Genomic DNA, 20,183 nt, shown 5'->3' with positions numbered 1-20,183 from the left:
AGGAATGTAATGCTCTATGACTGCTCCCTGAGTGCATTTTGCATCTCGAGTGGTTGCTGATTTAAGTTTCGTTGGAACTGCAGATGGGGAAATGAGATTTGTGGGGGCTTTCATCCCTCTGCATGTAGATGTATGTCGTATGCAGATTACTAAAGGCTGTTCAAATCTGTTCAAATCAGCAGAAATAAGGATGAATCCTTTCCCTACACTGAAAAAAAAAAAAGGGGGGTGGGGGTGGGGGGAGAAAGTTGCTCAGAAATTTGGTTTCACCAGGAAATGCAAGCCTACCAGGCTTGACATTGTTAAGCCCGATTTGTTTGCATTACCTTGAGCTGAAAGAGCAGGTGGGGTAGAAGTCTGGGCACTGACTGAAACCTGCCTGGATTCCTGCTCCTCAGTCACAGCCACCAGCTTCAGCAACAGTGGGATCTTTAAAAACACGAGTAGAAAATTAACTCTGGCATTTCTTACACAAGGTAGCTGTAAGTTTGAGGAAAGATGACTGATTTAATATAAAGCATGAAAGATGTTTTTATCTTTTTATCTCCAGTTATTGAAAATCAGATGACTGAGCTACATCAGATGATTAATTTCCCAGGAAAATGTTTTTGTTTTCAAAGGTTCTTAATATTAGGAATTCACGGAGGGAATCAAAGCAGCTACAGATACTCACAACTAGTCATGCTTCAACTATAGGGCAGCAGATTGTGACTTCAACTAAAGGGCAGCAGCTGAGAAGAATGGACTCTTATATAGCTTTGGAATTATCTAGGTATATTTATATTTAAATGGCATGAAAGAAGGTTTCCTCAGCTCTCTGCATTTTTTTTTTCTTCTGTCAGTTATGAAGAGGTGCTACAGAAATAATTCTGAATCAAGAACAGCTGTACCTTTCTTCTTTCCTCAACATGCCACAAATTTGTGAATGCAAGAATCAAAACCTTTCTCAAAATTGTTCCAGCTCTCTTCCCAAAAGCTTGCTTTAACACCTGTGCTTTGTAGTAGCTTCAGAGTAATTAAAGTCAAAAGAGAAAAAGCTTTATCTTGGAATGTTATCTCTAAAATCTGATTGTGGGGAAAGCTGTGAAATGCTCTGAATGTAAACCTCTGGCCACAGTCAAGGTTCTGGAAAGAACGGAGTCCTTCATGAAACTTGAGTTTGTTATTGGGAGACTTCGGTGTGATTTACAAAACCTCTGACACCATTTTTGCAAGGGGTAGGGTGATCTTGTCTAGGAGCTGCTTGACCTGTTGTGCATGTAGAGGAGGAGTCATAACAGTACGCACAACCCACAACTGCAGGCATTAATGCACAAGGCATTAATGCACAGCTGAGAGTGTACCCTGGAGGTTCCTTCTGTGATTAAATTGATACCTTAAAAATACAGTGGCTTCTAGGCCATATGTGAGGAATCAGGTTCCTAACAGCATTATCTCATGCTTTGAAGATGTGTCTAGCCAAGATATTTATAGGTTATCAGCCACCACAATTAGTGCCATTACTCAACAAGTGGAACAATCCTGTACTTGCATCCCATTACTTTGGCCATTTTGTATGTTTTAGAGCCTTCAAGTCATCTACTTTGTCTTGGGATCTGCAGTGGGATATCAGCTGATGATACTCTGTTGTTCTGTTGAAGTTGGAGCATTCTGTTTCCTCTACCTTTTATCTTCTTTTGCTGCTCTGTAGCATGACTGTCACATTTCTACCAAGGAAGACTGCTCAGGACTGTCAGAGCTTTTAATGACACTCTAAACCAGCAATTTTCAACATGTTTTGATAATCAGAATTTTTAAAAAGTGCTAAAGACCCCTTTGGAAATTTCAAGTATGTGGATTGTTGCAGTCTATGTGAATTTACTGCTTCTTAGCAATGTTTCACAGAACCCAAAGAAATAACTGATGGATACCAACAACCCACAGACCAGAAAACGTCTACAATGCCTCAGACAGACTGTTCCTTTCAGGTGAGAGATTAAGCCATTTTAACCATTTTTTCAGTCCTGAACATAATACTCGATTTCTCCAGGATTGTTCTCCTATGCCTGTTGCACCTTGCTATAAAAATAATTTTTATCATAATTAGAATCTTCTTTGTCCAAGGTTGTACTTTTATACTTCTGTTTTCACATGTTTGCAAGCCTTGGTTTTGTGTGTTCTGTTACCTTAGCAGCAGTAAATTTCTGTTTAATCTGCCATGAAGATCTGGCACAACAGTGAATCATTCCTACCATGAAGTCTATAGAAACTACCCTCTGCCCCCCATAAATTCACATTTTCAACTCCAGTCTTAGAATTCAGTGTTTCTGTACCTCCTGTAAACATGGAAAACTGTTCATAAATAATTTTAATGAAGTTTTTAACTTATTACATTTCTTCTACTTAACTAAATGTTTGTACCATTTGGTCTTCAAGCCTCTAGAGCTGTACTATAGAAATGGAGTTAAAGGTATGGCCTCAGGATATTTACCAGCAGTGGCTGCAGGACAGAGGGTGAGGCCAGTGTTAACCTGTACAGCACCTGAAATGCAAAATGTCATGTGGCAGCGTCCAATAGGTTTTACCCTCCACTGAGTAACAGCTGTTTGCTTAGGAGCCATGTAAAGTAAGAGGCTGCCCTACAAGCTTTGAAATCTTCAACTTCTCAGTGTAATATTTCTTTTTCTTAACTTTCTGAATTACTTCCATAACAGAAGTAGCTTTTTTGTGCATATAGAAACATTAGCAAAAGAAAGAAATGAAAAAGCTGTCTGGATTCTCGATGCCCATGCTACATCAAAGTTGATACTGAGAAGTTATAGGTGCAAGATTTTTAGCCCCAAATATTATAAATTTACATATAAAAGCTGACAATTACAAGAAAATTCATTGAAATACAGCTTGAGAATGTTCAAAATCTGTTTCAAAGGGTGTTTGAAAGGACATTTTCATGAAGTTGCTGCATTCGTCGCAGCATAGTTGAACGCAGGCTGGAAGCCACCTGCTCTGTCTTTGACGGTGTCTCTAAATATGTGTGGAATATGGATTCTGAAGCATTGGCTAGAAGTTGTGACAAGTGTGATGGATGGAAGATCTCCATGAACTCTGGCACTTTATCTCAGTTTGGGTCTATCAGCTCTGGCCATGATTTTGACTGCTCAGGCTCTGTGTTGAAGTTCAAGCTGTAGGAACCTACTGACCCAAGAACAAAATGGGAAACTAAAAACAATGAAAAGAAAAATGTACATTGGCTTGGCTGGCTGGGATTAGTTTGGGGCATTTGAAATGGAATAATGGGTTTGAAATTCTTCTAATGGGTGCTGTTTTCACCTGGTTTTACTCTTCCTACCACCTTTTTTCCCCATAGTTTTTGAGAATTTATGCAGCTCAGTAACACTTCGAAGTGAACTGAAATGAAAGTTGTTTGTTTTCCAGATGGGAATGGAGAGTAGATTTGTGGGGTTTTGGAGCTGAAAAAGTAAAGGACTCTTAGAAGGAAAGGAAACAACTTCAAAAATATCTTAGTAACAGTTTTTACAGTCCCATTAGAATTTCTTAATTTTCTTATTTACATCTCATGCTTTTTCCAGTTAGTGCCATTGCCACATGGTTTCTCTAGGTTTTTGGTTATGTGTCAAGGCTGTCTCTGAGAGGTAGGAGCATCCTCTTCTTCTGTGTAGTGAGAGTTAAAGATGTGCAGCATCCTTCAGGATCAGACTGCAATCTTTCTTTCTGTTCTGCTGTATTTAAGAAATATAGCAGAAGGAAGGAATTATTCATATTATAACGTTATGCTATATATTAATGCTGTGAGGAAATCAAATACAACCAGCTGCAGTGAGTTGCCCTGATTCTATTTGTTTCATATAATAACAGTATGGCCAAACTAGAATATTAAAAATAGTATTTTCTAGTAGGCAGTAAATAGGGAAGTAAATGGGAAGTAAACATCTCCATCTTTATAAAGAAAATGTCAGAAATAATCCTGCAGTGTGAAGGAAATTGACTCCGTAAGGTAATAGGGATTTTCCAGCAAATTCCTATAATTACTCACTGTCTCAGAATTTTAATGAGTTGTTTGGAGTTACATTACAAACCTTAGAAAAAGTTTACCTCCTTTGCCTCTTTTGCTGGTAGTTCAGCTGCAATCAGCCAATAAACACTTGTTGATCACTGGTTTGTGGTTCCCACAGTAAGAGTTGTGCTCAAATTAAGGCAGGAGCACTGAAGCCAGAAAATCTTAACCTTTGTACCTACGTTTACTCTGATGAAGTTTACTCTTTTCAATGAGCACACTCACGAAAGCAAAGTAATGCATAGTTATAAATCTTTGCAAGATTGGTACCTGAATTCCCATTACAGGATTGGACTTTATATCACTGATATTGAGCTCCACTCCAGAGGACAGTGAAGTCAGTGGAAAGCCTCCCTATGACTTCCACAAGCTATAAACCAAGCTTAAAGCACTGAGTATCCTGATTCTTTTTTAGGGTTCTTGCTAGGTACCTTCCATGAGACCTGCAGGATTTCAAAATAAATGATCAATACTCAAACGTGAAGAAAGCTCTAAGGACATATTTGGCAGCAAGTTGAGGTCTGTGCTTGGTCTGGACAGTGGAAGTTCACCGAGGGTGGAGGCAATGTGAAGGTGTGAAGGAAGCCGATGCCATGGCCTTCGCCATCAGGGTGAAACACTGGGGAGAGTTCAGTCAGAGGCAGCGCGCATTTCTCGCTGCATGTAGGGAAGTAAGAGGATGAGGGTTATGACTGTAATAACACATATAAGGCTGCCAGCTATGCGGTTCTGAGTCTTTAAATAAAGACAGGCCGTGTCCTCACGGACCCAGAAGCTGATGAGGGCTGTAGGGATTCCCCTCAGTCACTTGCAGATGACCTGACTGATGGAGGGGTTATTTGGGGTTATCTGCTTATCCTGTTGATTAATAACATCTGTTCCACAGCTGACAATACTGAGAACTCTACATCTATACCAGGGAGTGGAAATAGGCAGCATGGTTTAACTCCTTTGAGATGTGTGGTGTAGGACAGCCCTCTTGCCCACTGGCCTGCCTCCCTTGAGTTGTCCCTTTTGCCTGCCCTGACAGGAATGTGGCTGAGTGGCCTGTCGGGAATGGCACCATTTTCCACCCCTTCATTGCTGTAAATGGCAGCCACTGGGGCCAGACCCGGGCCCGGGTGGCTCTGCATTCGGCGAGAGGCCCAGCAGCAGCCCAGCGGGCCAAGCTGTCAGGGAAGAACAGCCCTGAACGGCGAAGGCGCTGAATTTAAGTGCGTTGGTCATCAAGCTCTGAGGCCACCCCGACCTGCGGGCAGCGCACCTGGAGGGCGGCACAAGCCCCTTCCCAGCCCCTCGGAGGCGCACCCGGCGGGCGCTGGGGGCACGGCGGGCTGCCCGCTACCCCGAGCCTTGCCGGTGCGGGGCGGCCGGCAGCGCGGTCCCCCGCCCGGGGAGAACTACAGCGCCCGTCGGCCCCTGCGCGCCGCCCCCACCTTTCCCGCCTCTCGCCGTTCTCGCCTGCCTCCTGTCAGCGGGGAGCCGGACCGGCGCGCCCCGGAGGGGCTGCCGCCGCGGGGGAGGGGCGCGGCGAGCGGCGGCCGCCCGCGGGGGGCAGTGGCGGCGTGGAACGGGGCGACCTCGTCCCCGTGCCCGTCCCGCGTGGGGGAGCGGCGACCCCGCAGCCTCACTGCCCCGTCCCGTCCGGTCCCGCCGCCGCGGCGCGGCTCATGAGGTGAAGATGGTGATCCGCGTCTTCGTCGCCTCCTCCTCGGGCTCGGTGGCGGTGAGTGGGAGCGCGAGAGGAGGGGAGCGGGGCCGCCGCGGCCGGGACTCAGCCGCTGGGGCCGGGGACAGCGCGGGGCGAGGCTGCCCGGTGCTTGTCAGCCGCCGCCCGCCGTCCCCGCGGTTGGCGGGGCTGCCCCGCACGCCGGCAGGGAGCGCAGGGCCGGCAGGGCGCGTGAGGCGCGGGTCCGCCGTGCCGGGTCCTGTGTGCGGGGTGTGTGTGTGTGACAACTGCTGCCCCTTACCCCCCGCCTCGGGGGGCTGCCAAAGCTTAACTTGATCGTAAATTGCCTTTGGCAAACCAACCCCCCCCCCCCCCCCCCCCCCGAAACTTCTTTGTAGGGGACAAACATTGGGCGTGTTGAAAGGGTCCTCAAGGTGATTAAACAGGGCTAAAGTTGCCCGCTTGGGAGGGGGGTTCAGCGCCGCGGTGCAGGGGAGACCGCCCGGAGGCGTGCGGAACCGTCAGGTGCAGTGCCTCGGTGCCTGCCAGCTACTGCAGGCTTAAAAAATAAATAAAAGGGGAGCCTAGAGACAAACTTCAGGCCGCTGGCACCTCTCTGTGTTAAGAAATACTTTGGAAAAGGTACAACTCCTTTCAAACTCGGTTTTGAAAGGCATCGCTGCATCCTCTGCTTAATTAAAGCTCTTATAGCTTTCTCTTGTTGAATTAATTATGCATGTGACCTATGAATTTCCATATTTTCAAATAAAGTGACAACTTTTATTTCCGTTAAGGCAATCTGAGCATAAGCGTTCTACTGAATTTGTTCTTTAATGAGAGACTTCAGAAGGGTTTAGATGTAACTGCTCTTCTTTATGCTTCAGCAGTAAAGGCAGCAGCATTTTTGCATTGTGGAAGGATGTAGCGCTGTATTTTGCCATCTGAAGGGTTACCGTGTGTTCGCTTCCTTCAGCCTTTTACTGTGTGATACTAGTTTTCAGTTCAGTGGCATGGTGACAGGTATGTGTTCTGATATGTTTTGGCATTAAGTGTTGAAAATGCTTAGAGGCTGCATTACAGCTAATAAAAACTAATTATCCATTTCAGTAGCCAACTGAGTAAACATGGAGCATCTTCAGAATTCTATAATCCATGTTTATCAAGCATCCATAATATAAACATCTTCCCTGCACGGGCAGTTGGGCAACGCTGTGGTAGTGCAATATTGCTAGGTTTAGTTTCTGTTTCATGCCTGGTAGCTTGAAAAATAATGCATAGTTTTATTATTTGTGTTGTTGATAGGAGGGGAAAAGGGCTACATAATTAACTCACCCGTATCTCCAGTCTGTAAATAGGTTATTGATGGGAGTTTTTGATTTTTTTGTTTCTGCCCTTTCCTTCCCCTGTCTCTGCCTGCAAGGTACATATCCTGTTAACAGCAGCAATGTAACCCTCTTCCCTATCTGTTAACCCAGCAAACCAAATCTGAGGCTGACAAGCAATTTAGTTTGCACATGAGTTCACTTGCTGACTTTTTCCTGGCTTGGACAAAAAGAAGATGATGTATAACACAGATAACAGTTTGCATACTGGTGATAGTCAGCTTTCTTCATCTAGACAGCAGTACATCCAAGTACAGCCTAGCCAGAGAATAGATAATGTAGTTATTGAAGATACTGTTACACAGGACCAGAACTGTAACAACTCTCTTCTGTCAGTTTTTCTTCATCTGTGTTGTCACAGCATTTAGGAACCTTCATTATGGGGTAGGTTCCCGCTGTTCTCAGCGTCACATCACTGAGGCTTTTTTTTGTGGGCTTTGCAGGGGGTGTCCACAATCAGGGCTAAGTGATTGAGGAAAATGATAAAGAAAAAAGTATTATCAGCTGGTTATGTGTGAATCCACGTCTTAAGAAAAAGGTGATTACTGTATTGCACATCTTTAAACAGGGGAGTCTTAAACTTATTTTAATCCTCCCAGAACTAAACATTAGTGAAAAGAAAAAGTGTTTGGGTGATGTAATTCCTTGTTGTGTCTTCCAGCCTTCAGCACAGCTACATCAGCTACTGTGCAGTGCAGGAGACAGGATGATTTCTCTGTCTAGAGAAATGAGTACCCCTTACAGATCCTAATCTATCTCCTGCTAAAAACAATGTCAGAATCCATGGTTTGATTTCTACCTGTAGGTCAGCTTGAATCAAATTGTAGGCTAGCTGCTTGTAGAGTAGATGTGGCTGAGATTAGTATCTGATCTGTTGTAATTGATGAAAAACTTCTATATGTAATATTTGCTGATAAACTAAAATCAATGTCATACTGACATGATTCACTTTACTAATCTCACAAGAGGTACCTTGTTAAATTACTGTATTTTAAAATGAAAAGTCTATCTAGTCTCTAGAGTAAGGTTTTAGTTTGGCGGAAATAATGAGCTAAACTCTCTGTGTATGATTCCTTCTGAAATCTTCAGAATACCTGAGTTTAATGACGGGCATTTGGCTGAAACATTCCTGAGAAATACAGTGGTTGTGTGGTCAGCAAAGGCTTCAGTTTGCATAAATATAACTTCTCCTGGAAACTTTAAAAATATTTATTGATCCTGATACTTGTTATAATTTATTTTGTGCTAAAGAAGATAAAAATGTGTAATAGTCATACATAATTCTAAGAGTTCAGTGCATAAAATGTTTTGGGGGTCATTCTGAAAAATGACAAAAATATTTGGAGTGGATGAGAAGGAACCAATAGCAACATGAGCCTTCACTTCATTTGGTCTTGGACTTCTTCCTACAGCATCTTCCTCACATCTGACAGTTCTTAGAACCCTGAGACGTTAACGGTAGTAACTAGTTTTTGTTGTGTTTTTTTTTTTTTTTTTTAAATAAAATGTGTGAATATAGATGCCTCGTGGGCTTGAAAGAGCTGACAGATACCAAAACCTAGTTGTTGCTTGAGTGGCAACATTCGTCTTCAGTGTTTAGGGAAGCTGGACTGTGGGTTTACCCTGCAGGGATGCTGTAGGCAAGTTACCGAGACCTCCTTGTGGGACAGGAGGAGAGAGGCATTGTGTGTATGTGTACATTTCTAAATAACCTCCTGTTGTTTTAAGCATGCATTAGGCAGATCCAATTGAATCATAATTGGAAGCCTCTGAATAGGCAGGCAGGCATGTTTCTACAAGCCTTACCCTTTTTTACTTTTTCTGACCTGAGTTTCTACTTGCCGTTGGTAAGCTATCTCGAATTCCAAGCACCACTTTGTAGGAATGGGGAGGCAGGCTTTGCCACTCCTCCCAGATAAGGACAATCAGTATTCTTTTGTGCATAGGAGAAGGGCTACTTTAAAATTAGCATTTACTTTTTCTCCCTCAGCTGTGCTTCACCGTTTTCAGGAAATAGTTTTTGCCCTCGTTTTTCACCAAGTAATTCCCGGGTGACTGTAATTTAATCTGTTTCACATTTTCGGGTCTATCAATAAAAAAATACACTTGTGTTACTGTCCTATGTATTGAGTCAGTTAAGTGGTTTTCAGTGTTTTGAAGCAGCCCTAGGTTTAACAAAAAGCTGGTAGTACGAACTAAGTAACTCTATGCCTCAATTCCTACAGTTATCTCAGGATACCAAGCTAGGGGAGACTTCAGTCCTCTGACTGCAAGAGGACTGAAGATCTAGTAAGGGGAATGTCATTGAAGAGCCTTCAAATAATGGAGAAACGTCAAACAACTGTCTTACTTGCACTTTCTCACCTGTGGTAATAATTTATTGTCTTCGAGCTTCATCTGTTAAGCTGAACAGATAATATAGGGGAGTTAGTTACTGAAATAATGGAACAGTGGGTGGAATCTACTCTGACTAATAAGAGATGTGAAACACCCATTTGAATTTTTGTGTGTTCACGAGATGTGACAAATACATCACTGAAATTAATTCTGTTAATGTACAAGGGCAAGTGCTGCTCAGCCACATTCTCCATGAGAACATGGGTTGGGGAGGAACAGCACCAACCCCAAAATAACAGACTTTTTTAAATGACCAAAACTTGGACTTTGACTCTTGCTATTGAAGAGAATGACAGATTTTTGTTTACTGGGAGGCTTGATGAAATAGGTGCGCTTATAATTAATTTTTTCTATGGGAAATACTGGTTTTATGAGACTAAAATTCTGCTTTTGTTTAAACATATTATGGAGGCCAAACGAGGTTGGAATTTTTGTTTCCTGGAATGACTTTAAATCACAGTATAAAAACATTAGAATGTCAGAATAATTAGTCATGTATGTTTGGTTCACGTGTTGTTGGATAATGTAGTGAAGACGAATACAATGCTAGCATTCTTGAGGCTAATCTTGTGTCCTAGCGATAATGATAAATTTCAGCTCCACCTTTGTTTATACAAAGTCATAGTAATTCAACATTTCTCATAGCACTTCTCAGGAAGAATGTGCTTCTTGTTGAGAGGTGTGGAACAAATAAACTTAGAATGTCACTTCTAGAATATTCACCATCAAACATGTTTTTTTGCTTTTCTGCACCCCAAAAGCACAACAGTTAAAACTGAAAGTGATTTGATTGAGTGATACAAGTGCCTTTTGTGAAAACTGTATTATTTATGGTGGTCATTTGGAGGGATTTACAACTTGTTGCATGTGATTTATGGAAATTCAACTGCCTAGGATATAAAATATTAAGCTTTGCAAATTATAAACATTAACATGATTTTTTAATATTAGAAGTTTGTAAAATCAGATCAGAGTAGCAGGTAAGTTAGCTTTTCAGAAATGGGACAATAATCTTTACAATTAGAAGTGATCCTGCAATATTTGTATGGGAAAGAGCAGTATTTTAAATGCATAACCCAGTACTGTCTAACATCTGTCAGCATGCTGAGTGTACACCTGTTGAATTGGATCCTCAAAGCCTGATTTATGAATCTCACATGAACATATTGTGTCACTTTACCAAGTAAAGCTGGTGGTGCTTTTGGTTGTGCACCTACAAGAGTAGTGCTGTAGCAACAGCAGCAATACTGGGAGAAAAAACTTGGATCCTTGCTCAGTCACAGATCATGTTGTGTGTATCCATGTCCTGAACATTAGCAATTGCATCATGCCCACAAGAGAGATCTGGGGACTTCCTGGATCTAGTCCATTTGACTGACAGAATTAGTTCCCTCATCCTTTTTCAGATTTCATATTGTCAGATCAGATGGCTCATCTTCGTCTCTGCTGGCTTCTATTCTGTTTTGCAAGGTTCATGTGGCAGAGGGAGCCTGAGACCCTCGCTCATGACTGAATTCTGTGAGGCAAGAAGGTGAGTGCTGAGGGCTTTAGCTGTTTTTTCACCCTAAGGACCCTCTGTGGATCTAGCTCTCAAGTTTATATTCCAAAGAAGGCTAAATTCTGATTGCATCCTCCTGTCCATATGGAGAGAACGAAGAGCCTCTGAACAGTGATTCAGGTAGCTTAAGGAACATGTTCAGGAGGGAGCTGGGTGAGCACCCTAGCCACAAGGATACAGGTAGAATTTAGACCATATGTGTATGGTATTCAGTACCCAAGTGTACCGCTCTTGTGTGCTCTAGTGCTTTTCAAATATTTACATTTCTTGTTGGCAGATAGATTATGTCAGAAATAATGCTACCGTGAGGAATATGCTTTAGACATGCATAGTGTCATGAGCAGTATCCCTATTACTGATCTTTGATTACAATTGTAGCTGTAGTAAAACTTCAGAGGAGGTATTGTTCTGACTGGGTTTCTGAAGACTGGAGTGTGTATGTTGACTCCAGGTACTGACCTGCTTTGTACAGGTATATGGTTCAATGTCTTGTAACAACTATATAGTGACATTTTCATTAAAGATTAACCCTTTATTTTGAATGTATGCACATGGGTTGGAAAGAATAAAATAAGTAATAAAAGGCAACTTGTTCACTTTGAGAAGGTTTTTCCCCTCTGGTTTTCTACAGAGTACAGCAGTGGCAAAGTGCAAGTCCCTGAATGGACATACTTCACTGGTGGTGACCTATTCTCTTTCATCTTCCACCCATACCAAGCCTAGAAATTCTTTTTCCTAACCTTGGTCATAGTGTCAGCCATCACAAGAGGTCACATATAACTGAATTTGATTACATTAATGCAAAAAAATATTGAAGTAATAACTAACTTGCATGCAATTTATTAGTACAGATTACTTTTGGATTACTTATATTTGCCACATTGTTTTGTGAAATGAAAATTAATTTGGGCACGTAACTCACCTGCCTGTTTTCTAGAGGGTATAGCACAGGAGGAAAGGCAGGGAATGAAGCATATGGCATTCTTTGGTTGTCCCCACTTTGTTGTCTGGCACTAGTACAGCAACATATAAACTGCCACATTTACAGTTGCCATCGTCACATTATTCTCTGCCAACATTGCTCCTGCAGAGAGAAACTCCAGCAGAGGGGCAAGGCAGGCAGCTCTTACGGTGTAACTCATTGGGTCGCTGCAACTGCTGCCTTCAGTGCTGCTGAACTGGAGATCTTGGTGCCAGCAACTTTAACCTGGTGAATTCACATTGAAAGCAGCATGTTTTCCATATGCAGAGTACTGCAGGCTCAGTGTCTGGTTTCTTGTCACTACAAAGGTTGCTCAGCCAGGGGACAATGAACTGAATTCCATTATGTTTGGAAATCACAGAACTGCTTTCCTAAAATTTGGCTGTTGTTCTGTAAACCTAGGCCAGATACTCACTTCCTCTCTAGATTTTTATTTTCCCAAGAAGTCTGATTTGGGCAAAATATGTTAAGCACCAGAGTGTCGGTATTTTATTTTTTTTCTTTTGAAGCCAAGTATCTTTGTAGAAAGATATTAAAAGAAGTTGTTGAATTAAGGTCACTGCTGGACTAATGTAAATCCTGTGATCTGCAGTCATTTACTGGGATGTGGTGTCTAGTATAGTAAATTCATGTAAGATGTCATCCAAAGCTTGTTGAAATTGGTGAAAACATCTTCATTCACTGACTTTCATCCAAGCCAGGTGGCTTTCATGCTTATCATTAAACCTAAATGGTGGTGTGAAAAGTTCAGGACTTATAATAATGTGTATTGTGCTAAATGTTTTTGTTCATGCATTTAAACAATACAATGCTGCTGGCTCCAACTTGAAATTACTTGAGTTCTGTCTGCAAACGTAAGATGTCCTCATTAGCAGAAAGGAGAAATAGACCTCAGAATATAATCTTTTACCTAAAATGAAAGAACTAGAGATTGTTGGTAGAAGGGTTGTGTTGGACTTCTAAGCCTCTGTCTTCGGGCAAACCATAGCAAGTAAGTACCAGTTGCATGACTTACAGGCCACATTCTAGGCAAGAGAGCTGAATTTCCTGAATTGCCATCATTCTGGTGGACAGTAAGGCTAGAAACAAATAACTAGCTCTGCAGAGTTATGCCTCTCTTTTATTCCTGAATACTTAGCATTTTTTAAATTTAAAGACCTATAAATACAATTCAAGGAACAGTGAAGACATACCAGTAAATGTGAAAGTGTACTAATCAAAGTTACCTAATAGTACCAAAGCCCAGCAAAGATTGCCAATGTAAAGGGACAACATTTATTTGGAGTAAATGACCTTTCTTAGTTCTTAAAATACAGGATTTTTTTTAAGCTCTTATAACTGGTATATTGAATGGCTCTGGTTCTAATAGTCCTGTCAAAGGTGAAGTATACTGCTGAATAAGTCCATTTCATTTGCTGTATAAATGCTATTGATTTTAATTAAAATCAAGTCTATAATGCACCATGTTTCAGTTCACCTCTGTTAGATTCTCTCTGGTAGTCTTCCGTACAATCCATCTTCCAATTTAATTATTTCAGACTGTTTATCTTTCTGTTTATCCAAAGAGGGAAATGCAGAAGAAAATAGGATTTGTGAAAAAATAGTCAGCATTTAAGGAAGTTATTTATTGTATAAAATCAGAATTACTTTTGTCTTTAGCAGTCTGAGTGCAACTTGGAGATAAAGGATTGTCACTAAGCTGGTAACTCGGAGTGTATCATTTCACTAGCAAATACACTGAGGGCAACAGTTTCCTCACCTGCAGCCTCAAGTGCTGGCCTCCTAAGGGAGACTCACCAGAAGGAAATACTGCAATCTTTGTTTTGCTTGCAGTGTTAAAGCTTGATAAGAAGAGTAATGAACACAGAAATGCTGTAGTCCTTGCAGCCTATTCTTAGTTGAAATTTACTGTATCCAAAACCATGGGCATGGTCCAGTATGTCGGTGCTTTTTGCCAGCTTAATATTAAGTTTTACAGAAGATAGTTAACATTTTGCAAGTCCCTTAATTTGGTGGATTTCCTTGTTGGGGAGATGAGGGGAAACGTAGAGGGCCATGGTAGTGTTTCTTACCTGCAACTGTCAGTGGAAACAGTCTGCAGTTAGCTGCAAAAGCTCGAAAGAGCTTCTCAGTTCCTCAGTAACCCATCAGATTGTTTCCTTAATCTTCTCTCCTGGGGTTGGTATGTTGTTTAGTCAGCACCCGTTGGATGGAGAGATGGAGTCAATTCAGAAACCGAAGTCACTGTTGACTCATTTCTAAAAACAAACATCAGATTCATTTTAGTGGGACTCATGTAAGTGAGCAAAGTGTGACCTGATCTTTCAAGGAATAACTCAGAGTTGTTGGTGAACTTAAGATGCTTTGACTGGGAGGAAGGGGTGTGAGATACAAACATTGTGCAGGCAACTCATTCAGCATAGCCTGTCTCATAGCAAGAAAGCATGGATAGAAAACCTGCTTTCTTGTCTTTCTTGGGTGTTAGGCCTCCAGCTGTGAAGTATTTTGGGGTGAAAACTTTTGGCATGAAGGAAGGAGAGTAACTGTCTTACTAGCTGATTAATAAAGAGATGCTCTTAGGAGATGCAGGTTATTCAGTGACTCATGTTAATCATCAATATCAGTGTGCTTTTCTGTTGTTGCCCACCTCCCTTGAGTAGGTTAGAGCTTGTCTTGACAGTTAAGACTTCCAGGTTTTGTTGTTGTTGGTTTTGTTCTTTTACCTCTGAATAACTAGCCCGGGAGGTGGTGGAATCACCATCCCTAGATGAATTCAAAAAATGAGTAGATGTGGTGCTTAGAGGGGTGGTTCAGTGGTGGACTTGGCAGTCCTTGGTTAACAGTAGGACTTGATGGTCTTAAAGGTCTTTTCTAATCTAAATGATTCTATGAACTAACCCTTACCATTCCTAGTAAGATGAGGTGGAAAACTGCAAGGTGTTTCTCATTTTACTGTAAGGAATAAATTTGCAGAAGTTAATGCCTGGGAGTGACCTTTGCATATGTATCAACCTGCCTGTTTTTTTTAAATATAGATACATAGATGTGCATTTTTGCATACACACATATCTTTATATATAGTGTGTGTATGTTATGTCTGATTATATCTGTGCATATGTGCATGTGTATGTTTCTCAACCTTGGAATCACTGGTAGATGTTAATTATCACTGGTAAAAATAAACCACTGATTTTTTGCAACCCCAGAAAACAAATAAAGATAACGTCCTGGTGCCTCACCTTGGTTGCTCAAGAAATGTCAGCATCTGCTGGGGTCCTGTCAAAAATGACTGCTACTTTGAGTGGCTAGACCTTACAGAATTGTAACCATGGATGTCTCTCTTCTGTGTAAGCTAGAGTGCTAAAATCATGGTGCTTGCTCAGCTGTCTCTCTTATTCCATGTGTCTCGCCTACACTTCACATTTTTCCTTCTGTAAGTTATTTCAAATAATGAGGTGCTTACAAAACATCTTAATAGTTATACCAGTCTTAAGATATCCACCAATGTAATTGGCTGATGGGGACTTAAGAGTGGCATAAATATTTCCCTTCCTACCTAGGAAACGGGTAACATCAGTGTAAACAATGTTATGAAGATTTTTATCTTAGAGCTGTGACAGGGCTAGCTGTGATGGTTGAAGACCTCACTGCTGATAACTTCAAAATTGCTCTTCTGCCTGTTGCAGGGCTTCAGGATAGAATGTGTGCCTGCATCCTGGCCTCTTTGGTTGCAGCCTTGTGTGTTTGCCTTCATGGGTGCTCCTGGTTGTCTACTAAATACGTTGGACTGTGAAACTGGCCATCTGCAGCACTAGGACATGTCCAGTTTTGCCACTGTTGCAGGAGTGATGATACTTTTGGCAAGCGTTTGCTTGTGACAAAGTGTTAAATAGCCAGTTTGTGGCTCTGTGAACTTAGCGTTTCATGGGATTGCTCTGCAGCAAACTGCCAGCAGGGTTACCCTCAGAGCTTCTGTTTGTAGGCAGAGCCCTGAAACCATGAACTTGTATTCCATATTAAATGCAAATCAAAATGTGATTGTCTATGTTCCTTTCACACATGCTGATAAGTGTTTCCTCTTGGTTTTTGGCTTTTTATGCTTTTACAATAAGACAGAACTTTGTTTACTTTCACATGCTAGGAGATGCGGCCTGTTATGATCCTTTTCACCAATCTGCTATCTAACACAAGTCCTTTGAATTCATTGGATAGATCCCAGTTGAAGCAAGAGAATGTGGCTCAGAAAACAAATTCATCAGAATTTAATGGTGGAAGTTCCATTACAGCTTTCACAAATTTGTTTTGCTTCCTGACATTTCCATGCGCTGCAGAGAATGATACCAGGTATAATCTGTGCTATTAAAACCTTTATGTGTGATTATTTAGAACAATTTAATAGTAACATTAAAAATCAATTAAAGACTGATTTCTTAATCATGGAATTTGGGTCTGTGTTTTTCAGAGAAAAGCAAGTTAAGTTTTGTGTGTCTTCATTTGAAAGAAAGCTTCCTTTGATCTGATGAACAATAGAGCATCAGCAAATGAAACCTGTCATTACATTGCTGCAGGGTTAGTGAAATTATCAACCCTGTCTAACTTAAAGAAACACAATTCAATTATGCATTAAACCTTTGATCTGGCTCTACATCTCCTAGGGTCAGACAATTTTCCTGAAGCATCTCTAAATGAGTGATCTGATATGTTTATATAGAAGCAGAGACAGGTGTGGTATCACATTCTTCAGTAGGAACCTGCTAGGAAGCTAAAATTAGTTAAAAGGAGATACAAAACTAGTCGTTGATCAGAGAAGACAGCTTCCACAAAGTCCCTGATGTGCAAACAGTCCCTTCCTACTTGGTGAAACTGGCTTGCCTGCAGCAAGGTCTGTTTTCTAGGTTCTCAGCACCAGGCCCCAGGGGAGACTGAAAATCTATGGGTTTATTCAGTATGGTATTCAGTGATACCTTTGGCTATGTGGAGGTGACTCTTGTTGACCTTGCAGGAGATGTATCTGAAATTTATGGGATAATAATCAAATGGCTGCTGTGTTTGGGGATGCAGCTAGTCACTAAGAAAGGGGGCTGCAGATGTATAGAAGAAAAGGCAATTTGCAGATACAGAGCTGCAAGAATACACAAGCTACACAGCTATAGTTGCATTTGTTGAAAGAGAAATAACATTGACATTTGTTAATAAAGTTAGAAGCCTCGTTCTGCTCTCAGTTGAGTCAAAGTAATTTTGTTATTGATCTGAATAACAGCAGTGGCAGTCAGCCCTGGTTTAGAGAATGGTACCAACAAAATCCATCATCCTAGCCTTACAAAAACATACTGATAGAACTTGGCAGTAATATAGTCCAATTTTATCTGAAACATGACATTTGTCTAGAGCCACAAATGCATTTTTATGTTGCTGTTTCATATACTGCTGGGAAAACCTGTAAATACCTGTAAAAACTTGGCACAACAAATTCGGAATGACTTGCACTGCTGTTATGCAGTTAAAGTGCATTATCAGGGGTGTGTATATCTGTAGTTGGCAGAATGACACATCTGTGCTGTGTGGATAGTAGCTGTCAGGAGAAAAGAGTGAAAGTATTGACAACTTTATTTCACAAACTTGTTTTTCAAGATTTTTGGAGTATTTTGGAATCGGAGTATCTCTGATACTTGAGAATGAGAAAAGAAATAAATGCAAGCATAGTCCTTTAGGGAAAGGCTGGATGTTTTTTCCAAGTATCCAAGGGATCTTATAATTCTCTCAAATTCATGGAGAGGGATTAGTAGCTGCGTGTGAGAAATATGGATTTGCCCGTTTGGTTATGTGGGAACAAGGTTCTCCATGAAACCCAGCATGCTACTGCTAGACTAGGCAGTACTGCAGTCTTGGAGCTTGCTTTAATGTCACTTAAAAACTCTACCACACTTTCAGGAGACAAAAGGGCATCTTGTGGCTCCACATTCTTGTTCAACTAATTCTTATTTCAGAAATAGCTGGAGCTGCAGTTGGGTGTATCTGGTTGTTGGGCTGTGGGTTCCAAGTGACACAGTACAGAGGGTGAAGCCTCACCGGTAAGGTAGGAAATGGCCAGAGGGACTTACATCTTGAGCTAACAGAACTGAGACTCCATCCAGACAAAATAAGGCTAATTATTTATTACATTTCATGGGCTTCTAGGTGGTTTTTTTTTTTCCATTCTAATAGATAAATATTCCTATGCCACTGGGTTTTGATGTTTAAAGCTAATGAGAAGGGAGAAACATGACCTATTTTTTCTTAGTGCCAAGAAATTTGCTTTTATATCTCATTTGCAGTAAGTACAGAAAATACAGCTGGGGTTGCTTTATTCATTGTGACAAAACAATGTGACTGATAAATACATAGAACTAGTTCACAACATTTTCAGTGCTCTGCTGACTCACCATGTGACAAAAAAAAGACAATTGTGTGTTTTCATCTTAAAAGTTTAGGTGATAAACATGTTACATAACAGGAAATGTGTGTGAATTTCTTAGTAGGGGAATTATTTTTTTGTTGGTTTTAAACTTTCATTTTTCTTCATGGAATTTAGAATATTTCAGTTGGAAGGGACCTACAATGATTACCTAGTCCAACTCCCTGACCACTAAAGGGCTGACCAAAAGTTAAAGCATGGTATTAATGGCATTGTCCAAATACTTCAAATACTGACAGGCTTGGGCCATCAGCCACCTCTCTAGGAAGCCTGTTGCAGTGTGTGAACACCCTGTAGAGAAATGTTTCCTAAGGTCAAGTTTGAACTTCCCCTGACACACCTATCATGCATCCTATCAGGGGATCCCAGGGAGAAGAGATGAGCACCTCCCTCTCTGCTTCCCCTCCTCAGGTAGCCGTGGACAGCAATCAGGCCACCCCTCAGCCTGCTTTTCTGCTAACTAGACAAACCCAGAGTCCTCAGCCACCCCTCACAGATCATTCCTTCCAGCCCTTTCACCAGCTCTCTTGCCCTCCTCTGGACGCATTCAAGAATTCCCTTAGATCGCGGGGCCCAGAGCTGTGCACTGTAGTCAAGGTGAGGCCATAGGGATGCTGAATGCAGCAGGTCAAACACCTCTTTGGACTGGCGGGTTACGCTGTGTTGGATGCACCCCAGGGTCCAGGCTGCCCTCCTGGCTGCCAGGGCACGCTGCTGACTCATACGGGTATTGTGTAGCTTAGGTGAGTGCACAGTGGGGTGGACTGAGGACTGGCTGGCTGGCCGAGCTCACAGGGTTGTGGTCGGTGGTGCAGAGTCCAGCTGGAGGCCTGTAGCCAGTGGTGTGCCCCAGGGGTCAGAGCTGGGTCCAGTTCTGTTCAACTTAGTCATCCATGACCTGGATGGACAGAGTGCACCCTCAGCAGGTTTGCTGATGGTACAAAGCTGGGAGGAGTGGCTGACACACCAGGAGGCTGCGCTGCCATTCAGTGACACCTGGGCAGGCTGGAGAGCTGGGAGGAGAGGAACCTAATGAAGCTCACCAAAGGCAAGTGTAAGGTCCTGCACCTGGGGAGGGACAACCCCATGCACCAGCACAGGCCAGGGGTGACCTGCTGGAAGGCAGCTCTGCGGAGAAGGGCCTGGGGGTTCTGGGGGACAGTGAGTTGACCAGCAGTGTGTCCTGGTGGCCAAGAAGGCCAGTGGCACCCTGGGGTGCATTAGGAGCAGCGTGGCCAGCAGGTCAAGGGTGGTTGTCCCCCACCTCTGCTCTGCCCTGGTGAGGCCGCACCTGGAGCCCTGTGTCCAGTTCTGGGCTCCCCAGTTCAAGGGAGACAGGGAACTGCTGGAGAGGGCCCAGCGGGGGGCTATGAAGATGGTGAGGGGACTGGAGCATCTCCCTTGTGAGGAAAGGCTGAGAGAGCCGGGGCTGTGTAGCCTGGAGAGGAGAAGAGTGAGGGGGGATCTGGTCAATGTTTACAAATATCTTAAGGGTGAATTCAAGAGGACGGGGCCAGGCTCCTTTCAGTGGTGCCCAGTGACAGGGCAACAGGCAATGGGCACAAACTGCAACACAAGAAGTTCCACCTGAACATGAGGAAGAACTTCTTTACCTTGATGTTGACAGAGCGCTGGAACAGGCTGCCCAGAGAGGCTGTGGAGTCTCCTTCTCCGCAGACATTCAAAA

General features: G+C 42.4%; 1 protein-coding gene across 1 annotated transcript in view; it reads left to right on the top strand.

Annotated features, from left to right (window-relative positions):
- The first annotated feature begins 5,303 nt into the window (after nt 1–5,303).
- Nucleotides 5,304–20,183, top strand: part of SH3BGRL2 (SH3 domain binding glutamate rich protein like 2) — a 48,440-nt gene continuing 33,560 nt past the window's right edge. The window contains exon 1 of the mRNA XM_080388143.1: nt 5,304–5,780. Within this exon, the coding sequence (XP_080244269.1) occupies nt 5,736–5,780 (45 nt within the window). The 5' untranslated portion in view covers nt 5,304–5,735. The remainder of the gene's footprint in view (nt 5,781–20,183) is intronic.

The sequence above is a fragment of the Falco punctatus genome (assembly GCF_963210335.1).
Source record: "Falco punctatus genome assembly, chromosome: 5".
In the NCBI taxonomy this organism is placed as follows: domain Eukaryota; kingdom Metazoa; phylum Chordata; class Aves; order Falconiformes; family Falconidae; genus Falco; species Falco punctatus.
Note: the sequence above shows the minus strand (reverse complement) of the source record. Positions and strands in the feature narration are given on the sequence as shown.